We start from the raw sequence: 15,838 nt of genomic DNA on the forward strand, positions 1-15,838 counted from the left end.
TCTGCCTGGCTCTGCCTCCCGAGTGCTGGGATTAAAGGCATGCGCCACCACCGCCCGGCCTCTCCTTTATTTTTTTGTCTGCAATTGGCTGTTGTTAGAGTTAAGCAGAATTAGTAATTACTGGGGATCCACAGAAAAGGGACACAAGAATCTAGAAAAATAATTTGCTTTATTTCTAGAGCTTCACTTATGGGAATTGTCACAGTTTTACCAAAATGGAAGAGTTTTTCAAAACGGCATAGCTGTAGCAAAGAGAAAGAACCCGTGTAAAAGGGTAAAATGAAACTTACTTGATAGGAAGATAAGGAAACAGATCATGAGAATGAGAACACTGCAGCTTTGATTTCTGAACTGGAACTGTTTGCTAATCTACAGCTGTGAGGTGAGAGACATACTTGTGATGTTTATACAGGAAGAGTACCATTGACCCACTGCTGAAATCCATGATATTCTGAAAGATTACATCACAAAGATAAGAGAGAGGAGGGCAGAGGCAGGGCAAAGGTTGAGGGGAAAGGAAAAAGGGTATAAAGAGAGAGTAGAGGAGAGAGAGAGAGAGAGAGAGAGAGAGAGAGAGAGAGAGAGAGAGAGAGAGAGAGAGAGAGAATCAGCGAGAATATCCCGGTTATAAGAATGAGTGTCTATCACATCAATTAAGACAGTCAGAACAATTTTAAGTTGAGGCTCCCCACTCAGATGATTCCAATTTGTGATAAGTTGACACAGAAACTATTTATAATAGTGGTCTTTATATTATCAAAACATTGAGAACCTAGTTTATCTTACCAAAGAGCAGTATTTCAGAGGACCCACTGCCTAGCCTACCTCTTGCCTTACTCTGGACCCAGGAAGGAGTGCAGGTAGCCTTGGCTCCCCTCCAGGCATAGTACTCAGCTGCAGGAGAGAGCAGTTCAACACCATTCCCTACTATTTGGGTCTTCCTGTTTATCATGGGACAGGAACTGCAGTGAGCTGATGGACAGCTATGGTGAAGAGCTCTTCAGGGTCCTGCATCCCTTCAGGAGGGGTACTCACATAGCTCAGAGGAGACAGGAGCCTCCCTGGCACAACTGCAGTGCGTAGTGTATTGAGGATGTGGGGTCAGTGCGATTTATGGACACTCTAGGTCCACTTGGGCTGGAGGCTGTGGAGTTCTTAGTGCCACCAATGTCCTACTGCTTGGTAAGGTCATGCCACCTCAGCTTCACCAAGCAGATGCCCAGTGTCCCCTCAGCACTATGGTTCCCTTGTATGTAGGTCAACAGGATGCATCTACACAGCATAAGGGAAGATGGAATCTGAGATTCAGGGGGCAAGGAGGCTTAGCAAACACCAGGATATCACTTATAGGCCATAGTGAGTCACTGGGAGCCAGTGATGGAAACTCCAGTGTTAGCGATCTGTCAGTGAGGCATTTATACATCAGTGTGCCAGCGAGGCCCTGGTTAGGAGCATTGTCTCCAGACCCACGATGGCATCGTTGGAGAGAGGCCATTTTTCAGAGTGTCCTGTTGTGATACTTTACACTAGTTTTCTTTGCAGCTTTGGAACCTGGCTGTGTCATTCAGTTGTCGTCTAAATTTGCCTTGCTGTGGTGACATCACTCATCTCACTGTCATCTGTACTCTGCCATGTAGGCTCACCTCAGAGAAGGGCCACCTCCCCATCTCCACCCACCCTCTCTTGCTCCCATGCTCTGGGTTTGGGGGAAAAATGAAATACTGATTTCTGACATTAGCTTTACCTCCAGCATTTCCCCCAGTGCTAAAGAGAAGCTAAAAGTCACATGACAAGGTTGGTGGAATGGGAAAACAGGTAGCTATCAACTTTCCACCTTCCTGGAAACTCTGAACTTAAGGTTGCATGGTGCCAGACTTCTTAAGAAAATGTAATATATTATTATAATATTTGATCTGATGTTGTGATATGCCAAAACAGTAAGGCAAATGGCAGTTTGGTGGCCTGTAATACCAGCTTTTGGGATTCTGAGTCACCTCAAGGTGAGCCTGTGCTACACAGCAAACATATATCCCCTGCTTCTAAAATTTCCCATGACAAAGCAATTTACAATGTACACACCTTTTGCCCATAGAGAATAGATGTAGAATGTAATTTCTACACTTCTCAGTGAGCATGCAAAACATTAGGAATGTGGACATCTCGGCTGATCAGAACATAGGGGCTGAAACTAGCGTAACCAAGTTCTAAAAATGTTTTAATATTTAGTAAAATAGAATCATGTGTCACTGTGAAACCTGTGTATAAAGAGAGAATGAAATCTACCCAATAGAAGAAAAGGAAGCAGCTCATCAGAATGAGAACACTCCATGTAGCTCTGATTTCTGGAGGGGAATTGCTTTCAAGCCTGGAGCTGTGAAGGTAGAGGACTCGCTTGTGATGTTTATAAAGATGGAGAGCCATCGACCCACTGCTCCAGCCCATTAGACTCTGAAAGATGACATCACGAAGAGTCATGAGAGAGAGGAATAGCCACTTGATTATATTTCTGGAGGGCAGCATATAGCAATGGCCAGTGAATGTTCCAGATGTAGATATGTTCAAGCCACCACCTGCTTTGATGTAGTAGAGCAAGTTGGAGCTTATGAGAACATTAACAATCCAAAAGAGGAGGAGAAAGGGAAGAACTTGCCAAGAGGTCTGTGGTTTTAGTTTTGTCCAAATGGTGGTCCCGGGACTGATGGTGACAGCCTGGACCACGCTGAGGAGACAGGTGGTGCAGATGGAGAGGCCTCGTGCCATCCTTGCCAGATAAACCATAGCTTTACAGCCAATATCGTCGAGGAAGTTTCTGAAATAAAACAGTGTAGCTATATCTGTGACCCCTGTGGTGCAAATAATGATCATATTAGAAAATGCCAAGTGGGTGAGAATAAGGTTTATAGGCTTTTTCTCAGTTCCCAAGGCAGACGTGTACAAATATCTTAGGAATACTATGATATTTCCTACAATTCCAGGTCCAGCAAGAGAAAGGAAGACTATTGCCTGGGTGATGTTGCTCCGTTTCATCTTCAGACTTCATGCACAGCACTAGGAAAAAATCATGGGAAAAAACACATAAGATTTTTCTCTGCTTATTCTGATAAAAAGAATGGTCTCAAGTATGTAAACACACATGGTTCTTTACTATATGATACCTGATCATAGTTTGTTGTTCTTTTGGTTTGCTTGTTTTGTTTTTCATTTTTGGTTTTCAGTTCTGGTGGGAATGATAATAATTACAATCAGGGCATAAACTTTATAGTTTCCCATCTTTCACAAAGATCCTTCATTCTTCAAGTTCATATGACCGTGCTCTTCCCAGACAAAAGCTAAATGCATGGCATCACTTTGGCAGTTTTCCAAACAACACAGTCCTGACAGGCCTCTTCCTTTTCCCTCCTCACACCCAGTGTGACCTCAAGCTCCTGGACTGTGTTGGCTCCTCATCCTGGTCCTCTTCACTGCCCACATGCAACTATCACCTGATTGTTGAACTAATAAAAAGCTTGCAGCTTCTCAGAAAGCTGTTCTTGGTGAAGTGGTCCAGTTTCTCAGGGAGATGATATGGTATTCTCCTCTTCCCAAGCCCTTTGATCATAAATTATACAGATGTGAGTGACTTAGTGAGGGCATGAAAGTCTAGATCACTGGCCTCAATGTGGGACTGTGTGTGATTAAAAGTTGTGTTCCCAATCTTCACAGGTAGAATCATACTGAAGATGATTTTCTGTTTACTCCAATTTATCCTGCTTTTACTCTTTTGTTTGTGAACACTTTCCCCAGTATAACACCAGGAAACTGTTCCTGTAGCATCTTAACAAAGGCATGTCTTGCTGATTTAAGGTTGGTTTAAGGTTTTAAGGTTGGTTCAGTCTAGTGATGTTCCCAGTTAGAAATTCCCCAGCCTGCGAGTCCTCCCCAATCTCTCACACTGTGATTGTCACCATTTTATAAATGTCTTTTTCTCTGTTTTTTTAAACTGTGTTTATTGCAGTCAAAATGATGCCTTTGAAGCAGAAACTTATTCCATGTTTCACCCCTTACAAAATACAGAGAGCTTCACACGACAACCTTAATTTCTATTTGTCCTCTACAATTTGTCATCTTCTCCTCATCTAAATTATTTCTGACTTACCTTGTACCTCCTCTTACAAATGTAAAGTTGGCACTTACCTTTCCACAGGAATATGTAATACCCAAGGCTGGTCTTTCCCATGTGTTACAGCACCCTACTTCCATCTCTTACACTCTCCCTGCTCTCAGAAGGCTGTTGCCTGTGTACGAGCTCACTTCCTGCACTGGGCAATGAGCAGGCCCCACAGACACTGGTTCTGTATATTTTATGTGGGTATTTGCATGATGCCTGATCAACAAGTTTGAAGGTTGCTCAAGGAAGCTGTTGGTTTTGAAACCACTTTAATCACAAAGATGAGCTGACAAGCCATTTTGGAGAAACATTGGCATTGGTCTCTTTCCTTAAGATTGATAAAACCGAGTATCCTGGAGAAGTCAATTCACGTTGGAATGAGCATCTGGTAAGTAGTTAGTACTTCACTTGTGCAATGATGTGAGGTACCAGGCTTCAACCAATTTAGTGAAGGGCATGGGTTATCCTTCAGGGAACTCATCAACAATGCTTTGTTTTCTCTCAAAATCCCTCTGTATTCATTTGCTCACCATTTGACAGCTTTTCAGATGGTCCTATGTGATCACTGAGATGCCAGTAGCAAAATTTATAGTGATGTCTTTGTTTTCCTAAACAGTGTGACATCTGAGTTGAAAAAGCTACCCCCCCAAACACACACACATACATGCACACACACACACACACACACACACACACACACACACACACACACACACACATCTATTCCAAGGTGATTATGAAGAGATATTTACATACATATTTAAAAAGCTTTCTCAACCCTCACTCTTCTAGCATGTAAGAAATAGCAAGGAGCTGTGGCTGGAGAGAGGGCTCAGAAGTTAAGAGTACTGGCTGCTCTAGAGGACCTGGGTTTAGTTCCCAATACCCATGTAGCTGCTCACAATGTCTGTAGCTCCAGTTCCAGGGGATCTTAAGGCCTCCTCTGGTCTCCACCACACATGCACGTAGTACACAGACATACATGCAGGCAAAACATCCATACGCGTAAAATAAGTAAAATTGTTTTGTTTTTTTAAAGGCTGAGGATGTAGTTCAGTAGGTAGAGCACTTGCCTAGCATTTATAAGTCCTGGGATCACTCCCTAGCACCACATAAAACCAGGCATGATGGTGAACAATTCTAATCCTAACACTGAGATGGAGGCAGGAAGAGCTGAAGTTCAAAGTCATCCTCAGATATATAATGAGCTGGGAAGCCAGCCTGGGATACATAAGATACTACCAAAGAGGAAAAAAAGAAAAAAAAATAGCCAAGAGCAACCTGTGTGAAACTAATAAAGTCAGGGTTTTCTTTTGAAATAGATCATGGACTCTAGGGTAGATGCAAGGTCTGAATGTATAAGAGAGAAATCAGTAAATTAGAGAAAGATTATTGCAAAACCAACAAGCTCAAGCTTTGACCATCTATCCTGTCTGTCAGACCCCACCTTTCTAACTGCTCTACTCCTGGCTTTGAACACTTAGCTTGGCCCCTTTAAGGCTCACTAATGTAGGAATGATGCTTGGCACCACTCATGTGTGTTGTGAGGATTCGCTGGAGCAGAGGCGCTAGTGCTTAGGACGTGCCTGCCGAGTGTTAAACACTCTAACAGCACTGTTCTATGGGTTTGTGCCATGTCACTTCCTCCCACGATTCTCTGCACTTGCACACCTTGTGATGGTTTGAGTCTGGACAGGGAAGCTTCCGGAACAATAAAATCACAACAAAGAAGGGCAAAGCCACCCCACCCCACCCACCCTCCAAGCTAAAGAGCCCCAGATCTCAGATACTGTTAAGCAAAACCTTTCACTCCTGTGAGGACAAACATACAAACTGGAGACTGCAGAGAGGAAAAGCTCCTCACACTCAGGCTGAGATCTCAGCCCATGTCTCCTAGACCTGCCTGGGCTGTCATGAGCATCTCTGGCCCAGAGCGCCCCACGCAGCTGCACACGGCTCCTTCATGGACGTGGAAATTTTTCTGCATAGCAGGTGGGAATGAGAGACTGCTTTTTCCCTGGATCTTGCCACCTTCCTCTTTCACAGTGACAGAGGAGCCCAGACCCTTCTCTTCAGCCGCCTTCTCTCCCCATCCTACCTCACAGCATCTCTGTCGGGGGGAAAGGCAGCTTCAGTCCACCGTGACGGGATGGAACACTAACCTGTGGAGTCTGTGCGGGGCTCAGGGTGGGTGTTCGCACAGCACAGCCAGGCCCATTTATCACCCTTGCCCTGTGTTCCCAGCAACCGTCACTGCTGTTAGGATGTCACCATCAGGACTTTCCTTCTCCAGGGAAAAGGGCTCCTTATGAACCTCTCCATCCTGGATGCCACCTCTGCGCTCTCCCTGGAGCCCTGCCATTTGCTGAGGCAGAAACTTTCTGTTCCTAATTACAGTCCCTCTGTGGTGACGAGGAGGGCTGTGAGGATGAACAGCACCCCACCCCCGAGTTTCTTGGCTCCTGGGAATTTTTCCTCCTTTTACTCCCAAGACAGGAATTGAATTGGGAGAAACTTCTGAGAAATTGAACAATTTTCTCTCTAAACATTTCCAAGTTGAATTAACACCAGGGCTGGAGAGATGGCTCAGTGGCTAAGCACTTGTTGCTCCTACAGAGGACCCAGGTTCAATTCCAAGCACACACAGAGAGGTTCACAACCATATATAGCTCCAGGGGATCTAATGCTCTCTTCTGACCTATATGGTCATCAAGCACACATATGGCGCACCAACATCCATGCAGGTGAAACACACATTAAATGAATGAATCTAATAAAGATAAAATTTATTTTATTTTTTTTTAAAGCTCAGTAACACCATGAACAAAACGTTCAAGGGCCCAAGTCAGTGGCTGGTCTTCAGGTGTGGTGTCCAGGGTGGGGCAGCAGGGGACATTTTGGAGGTCTGTCTGTCTGTTTCTTGTTCTGAGTGCTGACTCTACAGAGGAGTCAGCTCCCTCCTGACTGAGTTCTCCATTTCTCCTCCCGCTTGTTTCTCTTGTCTTCAATATCTCAATTTTCTTGCTGAATGTCTAATATGGATTGCTGACTTTCTGGTCTACATCCCGAATTCACCTCTGTCATCCTGTTTTCTGAATCCTCTTTAAGGTCACTGATCAGTTGAAAACAGTTTTTTCTTTTATTCAGTATTTCAAACATTTCATTATTTTCATGTATAATGTAGGGTGTGTGAACTTAAGGAGACTCCCAGGGCGGCTTCATAAAAGAACATAGCCATTTGAATCCAGTCACCATAGGATCAAGCAATACAGTAAAAAAGCAAAAGGTTTGGAGCCCAGAAACTCACCAAAATCGGGTGAATAAAATTTCTAAACTCCAATGGTGCAGCCAGTGTCATAAAGCAGGACACAGCAGAAGCTGGAGAACAGTGAGTTCTAAGAAACCTTGATGAAGTTTCTGGTTGAAGCACTGAGATGATCTCATGCACAGGCTGCCCTGGAGCTCTGTGATGAGAGCAGATCCTGAACACAGCGACAGAGATGCTCAAGACTGCTGGAGGACATCTGTCAGTGGAACGTCCAGCATTCTGGTCCCCAGCATTCACCTTTCATCTCAGCTAGGGAGGGAAGATCCTCATGCTCACCCTTCCCTGTTTCCTGATCCCCGTTTGTTTGTTAACATGTGTATCTCCAGGGTTTACAAAGTTATTGGCTACCATAAAATATTAGTGAAGCTTCAATTTCCAAAGTTGTCACCATGTCAGGAAGAAGCAAGGCCACTGTGGAATCTCAGTGCCTGATACACAGTTTTCATCTCCATCCTTCCACAATTATTTCATTAAACTCTCAAGTTTTCCTAGGCTTAATTATTTATTTTTTACTACATTGTTTTTATGTAAGTTGACATTTCTTTACAGATGTATTTTTATATTTTGGTTTTAGCTAGATCTCAGGGAAGAGACATATAGATCTGAGCAATGTCTCATGATTTGGTACAAGAATGTTTTGAGTACAACGTGTTTGCCTACATCTACATCTTGAAGTATTTTTTCTGCTGTAGTATTAGAATTTGGGGCTTCACATGAAGGTCTGTGATTTGTCTTGAATTGCCTTTTACACAGGATGAAAAATAGGGTCCAAGATCATTCTTTACATGTTGACTTATTTTTCCAGGAGGATTTATTGAGGTTTATTTTTAGTTATTTCTTTTTACTGTTTGAGACTATTCCTGAAAGTATTGTTTTGCTGATTTTGTCTCAATGTCATTTTTATTAGTACATAAAATATCTTTGGATTTGTATATTGACCTTATATTCTATGGTGTTTTTTTTTAATGGTCAGATCCAAGAAATTTCTAGTGGAATCTTTAGGGTAATTGAAGTGTAACATCATGTCATTTGATGCAAGGGTAGTCACCATCTTCACTCATAATCAATACAGTGCTTGAATTATTTGCCTAAGTGATAAGACAAAAAAAGGTAGAAATAGGAAAGGAAGAGATAAAATTACCCTCCTTTGAAATACTTCAGAAATACTTCACTGTTTGTTGACTCACATAGAAGTAAGTTTCAAAAATTAGTGTGTTACCTGAAAGTTTGTCCTTTTTCAAGAGTGACATTTGGGTTTCTCCATGGTTCCTTTTGAATTTTATATTGTAGCTTTTTGTTTTTTTCTAGGATATTATAGTGATTATGAAAAGCTTGCATTGAATTTATAGGTCTTATTAGCATTGACATCACAGCAATATTGTATTTAATCTATGGACATGAGGTATATCTTAGTTAAGGTTGCAATTGCTTTGATGAAACACCATGACCAAAACAGCTTGGGGAAGAGAGGGCTTATTTCGCTCAGAGTTTTATATCACAGTTCATCACCAAAATCAGTCCGGGCAGGAACTCAAGAAGTCAGGAAACTGGAGGCACGAGGCCATGAAGAATGCTGCTTACTAGCATGCTCCCCATGGCTTGCTTAGCCTGCCTTCTTATAGAACCCAGAATTTCCCTGGCACAAATGGAGAGCTTAAGCTATCTTTCACGGTTGAGAAGATACTGTTATTTGACAAGATAATGCAGAATAGTCGCGAATTTGCATTCATCAGACAGGGAAAACCTGATCTTGAGTCACTTACATACACACAGCATCATAATAAGGCCCATTCATGGTTCAGTTATCATGTTGTCAAAAACCTCCCATACAAAAACATGTGCACGGTAACTGTTATGGTATGAATTACAAATAAATTTCCCTCAAGGTCTTACCATTTCTGTTAACTATTAACACACACCCTAACTTATTTTATGAACTAACCACTTGGGGGAGGTGTTGCTGTCTTTAGAGTCCATGTTCTCACAAAGTAGTCATACCTCACCCTTCAGTAAATCTTTCCAATCTATTTCATCCCCCAAATTATAAGCTTATATGGTAGAGGAATTTTAACACCAACAAATTCTACAAATTCTATATAAAGAAAGGAAAAAAGTCAAAAGTTCATGCCACAGAAACATAACCTGAAACGTAATATAATCCATGAGAACATGCTTCTGTAAGATGATTTTTCCGTAAATAAATAAATATAAAATCTTTTTGACAGAAAGCTTTGAAATAAAGCTGGAGACACCATCATCCTTACTTTGTTAAATGATGGCTGAGCCAAGCCACCTACATTTCCAAAAAATATAGAAAATCTAAAATATAATGAATCTGTATAAAAAGAGAGAAATCTGAGCAACACTGCTTTGTCATTAGTGATCAGGTTTAAAGTCACCAGTGGTATGTCACGTTAACAGGGTCCACCCCACATGATGTCTCTTCCCTCAAGGCCAAACTTCCCTCAAGGCCAATCCACCCCCGAATGGTTGTTTTTTGTTTTCGTTTTTTTGTCTTTTTGAGACAGGATTTCTTTTTGTAATAATAGCTCTGGTTGTTTTGGAACTCACTTTGTACACCAGGCTGGCCTCGAACTCACAGAGATCTGCCTGCCTCCTCTACTTCCCGAGTGCTGGAATTAAAAGAGTGAGCCACTACTGCCCAGCTTTTAAATGCCATTCTTCCTGGTAGTATCCTGGTACAGGTTAGAATTCCAACATACAGTTTCTGGGAGGGGTGGGGAAGAAACATCCAGTCTACAACAGAGGAGACAAGAAGGGCATCTCATCTCTTTTGCATTGTCTCCCTAAATTCATAATCCCAGTTTATCCATAAACAGACTAAAAGACTAGTCCTAAATCATAGATATCTGCAAACTACTTGATAGATTCCTCCAAATGACCAATGCACAAAACACAGAAAGGTTAAAGACATTTTAGATTCACTAAAGCAATCATTGGTCCACAGCTGGTTGGTGAGAGTCAACTGTTTTGCTTCCTGTGATTGGAGGAAGCAGACTGGGAGGATCAATGCAGCTGCTTTGGTGGCTTCTTGTCCCCTTCGATCTCAGAACGTTCTACCATTCAGTTTCCAGGAGACTGGCCTGCTTCAAGTTTTCTCAGGTCCCGAAAGTGTTGAGTGGGCTGGAGAACCCTTTTTGCTTTTAGGTTTCCTCAGCTTGGGTCTTGACACATCTGTGTAATCATGGGGAATGGGAAATATGCATTTCTACAGAGTCTCACCCTAAAGGACTGAGGATCTGTCAGCAGCCTCCATTTGTCACCTCTTTGAGATTACTTTTTCAGTTATCTGACTCATTTTCTCCTCACTACACTAGGATATTTTAAAGAAAACCCAATTTATTCTTTCATTCCAGTGCTAAAAACTTGAATAAATAACTTTATAAAGGATGGTAAATAATGACAAGTATGGAAACACCACACACTGTAAATAATACTAATTCTTTATTAAAATATGACACCTAGCAGTTTTCACACAGTAGTTGTTCAGTTATCAATTATTCAATTATTTATTTTCATTAATTTCCCTTAATTTATTTGAAGTAAGACTCCAATGAAATCCAAACTGTGCTTTCTTCAAAAGTTCTTTAAGACTTTTTTTTTTTGGTTTTTCGAGACAGGGTTTCTCTGTGTAGCTTTGCGCCTTTCCTGGAACTCACTTAGTAGCTCAGGCTGGCCTCGAACTCACAGAGATCCGCCTGGCTCTGCCTCCCGAGTGCTGGGATTAAAGGCGTGCGCCACCACTGCCCAGCTCTTCAAAAGTTCTTTAGCTCTCTTTCTATCTGTTAGATTCTTGGCAGAGCATGGTGGTAATCCCGGCACTTGGAAGGCAGATCTTTGTGACTTCCAGGTCAGCCAGGCTACATAGTGAGACCCTGTCCAGGTTATTTCTATGAGCAAGAACTTCACCAGGATGAACAGCTTCAGCACCAAAGCTCAGGGGTGGGTCTTCCCTATTGACATGGAATCCCTGGTCCCATTGGGATAATCTGAATCCGAGCGGACAGGTTGGCATGGTTACAGTAACCGACAGAGATCACAGTTGCCCTACTCACAGCAATCTTTGGTATTGACTGGTTGGTTGATCACAGAGTTGGGTGTCTGTGGAACTGAAGTGAGGGAGAGCCTCTGTTGGTTGGTTTTTGTCAACTTGACATAAACCAGACATATATAGGAAGGGGGACTCGTAACTGAGAACATACTTCTATGAGATAGGCATGTAGGCAAATCTGTGGAGTGTTGTCTTGATTAATGATTGACCCAGCTCATTGTGGACAGTGCCGACCCTTGGCTGGTAGTCTTGAATTCTATAAGAAAGTAGGCTTAGCGAGCCATAGGTCACAAGCTAATAAGCAGTATTCCTCTGTGGCCTCTGTTTCAGTTCCTGTTTCCAGGTTTCTGCTTTGAGTCTCATGTGACTTGAGAGTGAGCGTAAGCTGAAATAAATCATTTCCTCCACAAACTGCTTTTGGTCATGGTATTTTATCACAGCAATAAAAACCCTGACTAAGAGAGAGCTCTGCCTTAGTCTTACTTGATCAGCTCAAAGAGGAAAACCCAGGAACCAGTTAAACAGATCTTACTTGAGTCTCTAGAACAGATAATCAGTAAGGTCCCAGGTTTGAGTTAGTGCTCAGTCTCTTTATGCTCTACCCCCTACGGAAATGTGAAACCCCACATCAGCTATGCTATCCTACACACACACTGATTATCTGTCACAAAAATTCCCTTGCTCATTTTGTTAGGTATCATGTAGGTGTAGTTGGGACTGAAACTTAGTGGGGACTTTCAGAGGTGAATGAGTATTTGGTACAAATGACACTAGTTTCTGGAGACCCAGTTTGCCATTCTGTGCCATTGGTCGGAGAAGGCATTTCCTATGGGAAGATGATCAACTGAGTTCTGTCTCGCTTTCATGGTGTCTTATGAGAAAACAGTGCTATTTGGAAGCCTTTGTTTCCTTACAGATAATCTGTTTCAGAACACTTTGAAGATTATGTTCACTTTTGAATTTTAGAATTTCTTTATGTATGTTTGGATGCAGACATACTGAGATATATCTTGCATGAGGCTTCCTGGATTTCTTGATTTAAAGGTTTAGTACATCAAACTTCAATCTCTTCTTAATTATTATCCATATATATTTTACGGGTAAAATATGGATTTCATGTTTCTACATCTGTCTTACCGTAAAAAAAAAAGGAACCTGTAATCACCTAAGAGATGAAAGACGGTCAGTGTGACGTCTAGTTAGACACTTGTGCTCCTGCTGTGAGAACAGAGTGGAACCTGTAATCACCTAAGAGATGAAAGACGGTCAGTGTGACATCGAGTTAGACATTTGTGCTCCTGTTGTGAGAACAGAGTGAATTTGAGAGCACAGTGATGGGAGGGACGCGAGCCCAGCACCTGAACTCTGCACGTGAGACTGTCATGGGGAAACCCACTAGTTTGTCCCCTCTACAAATAATTTGCCAATACAAATCATTTCCAGATTCATTTCTCAATCTCCTACACATTCATATTTGTTTTTGTTTTTTTTTTTTTTTTTTTTTTTTTTTTTTTTTTTGGTTTTTCGAGACAGGGTTTCTCTGTGTAGCTTTGCGCCTTTCCTGGAACTCACTTGGTAGTCCAGGCTGGCCTCGAACTCACAGAGATCCGCCTGGCTCTGCCTCCCGAGTGCTGGGATTAAAGGCGTGCGCCACCACCGCCCGGCTACACATTCATATTTGTAATTGTGTTAATTTTGCATTTCTTTAGGCAAGGTTTCCATTGCTGTGATAAACAGCATAACCAAAAGGAACTTCTGAACTTTGGTATGAAATAGACATCATCCATAGCTATTTGTCCCTTTTACCAGAGAGAAGGGACGTGACTCCTTTTGGTAGGGGGAGGGAAACTAATTTCCTTTGTTAATGATAAGGGGCAGGGTACTTTCTTCTGTAACTGTTTCTTATCTGAAGTTAGGATGCCGTGTTCAGGGCTCAGGAAGGCTGGAATGCCCACCAAAGGCTGGGAGGGGGCAGGATACATCGGTTTTTGCTGTCCTGGTTATGTTGGACCACTGGGGTTATCGAAGTGCAGGTAACTTTGGAGCAGTCTGGAATGCTGGTCTGAAACTGGGGCTCAAGCTGGTAGGAAATTTTCTCAGAAGCATCTGGCTTAAAATGGCTTTTAGTAAGTCCAGGGCTTGCTAGTTTTGAAGGACCACCTGAGGCTGGTGGGTTTGGACCAGTTTACAGTATCTAGTTGCTTGGAAATCTGCTGGAGCAAATACAGACTAGGAACAGAAGGTAAAGTCAAAGATATCAGGGGAAATTTTAACTTCATTTATTAATGTTAAAACTCTGAACTTTTGAAGTCTTAATATAATAATAGCACAGTGAGAGGGAAAGAACTCTGAAACATTTTTTAATTTTTTTTACATAAACTTTAAATCATTTTTAGACCTTTACAACTTGCCTTTACATACCTTGAATTGCCTTTTCAGACCCTCACAATTTACTTAAACTTTAATATCCCCAGACCTCTATAATTTGCATTTATATACCTTGAATTGCTTTCTTAGACTCTCATAATTTATTCAAGCTTTTATATCCTTAGATCTTTAGAGCCTGCATTTTAAATCATTTTCCTAGACACAATCTTTAGAAACTCCAAATTTCTTATAATGTGAAGCCTGTTTGCAAGGTAAACTGTATGAATCTGCCTTTTTTAGCTGGAGACCTAGTATCTCTAGAAAAATCAAAGCCTGATTTCTTTTTTTTTTTTTTTTTTTTTATATATGCAATGGACTGACCAGTCAGCCTCAGCCTTGGGGAGGAACTGTGCTGTGGATATCGCTCTGTATAAATAAAACCCTGATTGGCCAGTAGCCAGATAGGAAGTATAGGTGAGACTAACAGAGAGGAGAATTGAGGGAACAGGAAGGCAGAGAGAGAGACCTGCCAGCCACCGCCATGACAAGCAAGATGTAAGGTACTGGTAAGCCACTGAGCTATGTTGCAACTTATAGGTTAATAGAAATGGGTTAATTTAAGATAGAAGAAGTAGATAACAAGAAGCCTGCCACGGCCATACAGTTTATAAGTAATATAAGCGTCTGAGTGATTATTTTATACGTGGGTTGTGGGACTGCAGGGGCTTGGTGGGACCTGGAGAGAAGCTCTCCAGCAACAGAACTGGGTGCTTGCTGATGTCACCCTAATAAAGCTACAGTTAGCTGTCAATATCATCTGAGATCTGAGGATAAATCTGAGCAGGAATTATAATCCAAATGGCCTCTGTATCAATTAAAATGGCAGAGATGTACCTAGATGGTTACCCTAGGCTCCTCTATGGTGGTCTTTAGGGCAGAGGTTGTTGGTCTTTGGCAGTTATACAGGACAGAATTAATTCTTCCATTGCCACATAGGACTTTATTAACTTTAGACCCAGAAGATAAGACAGAATTCCTGTGGATGAGGAACTTGAAAGACTGGCCTACCTTGGTAAGGCAAAGAGGGACAGTCAATTCTCCAGTGTCCTGCTTGTCCAGAGTTTGGGCGGGGTCCTGATGGCAGGCACAGCGTGGAGCAGCTCTTGGCCCAGTGGTTAGTGTTATGACAATCCAGGTGGAGCTGTTTGAGCCCTGTCATCTACTCTGGAGGAAACCTTGAGGCTGCCTCTAGGAGCTGACAGTTGTGTCTATCATGGAAGCGTTTTTGTTAAACATTTTAAATACCACATTCAGTAGAACTCTGAGGCATTTGAGGGCCAACATCTAATTTATTTAGTATACCTGATTTTAAATAAACTTTGTTTTTAGTTGCTTGCTTCAGGCTTAACCTTGAAAATATACAGAGAAGGCTATAAAGCTTGTTGATGTAATTGAATTACATTTGTCCTTAGCATGACTACAAGCATTGTCCTGAGCACATTAAAGAATTTGATCATTTATAAGGTGAATGACTATTAACTTGTATGTACTAATTATATTTAATAATTTATAGCAAATTAGCAGCTTTTATAAGGTTAGGATTTTACAGTTTTATCCCTGTTAAATCTTAGCCTTAGAAATCACATTTTTTAAATTAAAGCTCTTTTAGTATCAAAATAAAACTTTAAATCATAAATGCAGCCCATAGAGAGACTGGAAATTTTATAAAGCCATAAATATAGTCCACAGAGAGACTGGGAATCTTATTTTCTTGATCTGTTCATAGTGTACCATTATAGAATATCACAGTTTCTGGTAAGTCTCATTTATGCAAAAAGCTAAAGCTTAATGAGGTTAGCAAAGACAAAGGGACTGTACATATACCTTTAAGTCATTTATTGTTAACCTGAGTAGAGCATAGGGA

At 41.6% G+C, this 15,838-nt stretch overlaps 1 protein-coding gene across 1 annotated transcript; it reads right to left on the minus strand.

The window, feature by feature from the left end:
- Positions 1-2,124: 2,124 nt before the first annotated feature.
- On the minus strand, positions 2,125-3,030 carry LOC128103118 (putative vomeronasal receptor-like protein 4). Its single transcript, XM_052727200.1, has one exon. The coding sequence runs from the start codon at positions 3,025-3,027 to the stop codon at positions 2,125-2,127; it is 903 nt and encodes a 300-aa protein (XP_052583160.1). The 5' UTR covers positions 3,028-3,030.
- Between the last annotated feature and the right edge of the window lie 12,808 nt (positions 3,031-15,838).

This window comes from Peromyscus californicus, unplaced genomic scaffold, assembly GCF_007827085.1.
Source record: "Peromyscus californicus insignis strain IS unplaced genomic scaffold, ASM782708v3 Scaffold_8__1_contigs__length_139910024, whole genome shotgun sequence".
NCBI classification, from domain to species: Eukaryota; Metazoa; Chordata; class Mammalia; order Rodentia; family Cricetidae; genus Peromyscus; species Peromyscus californicus.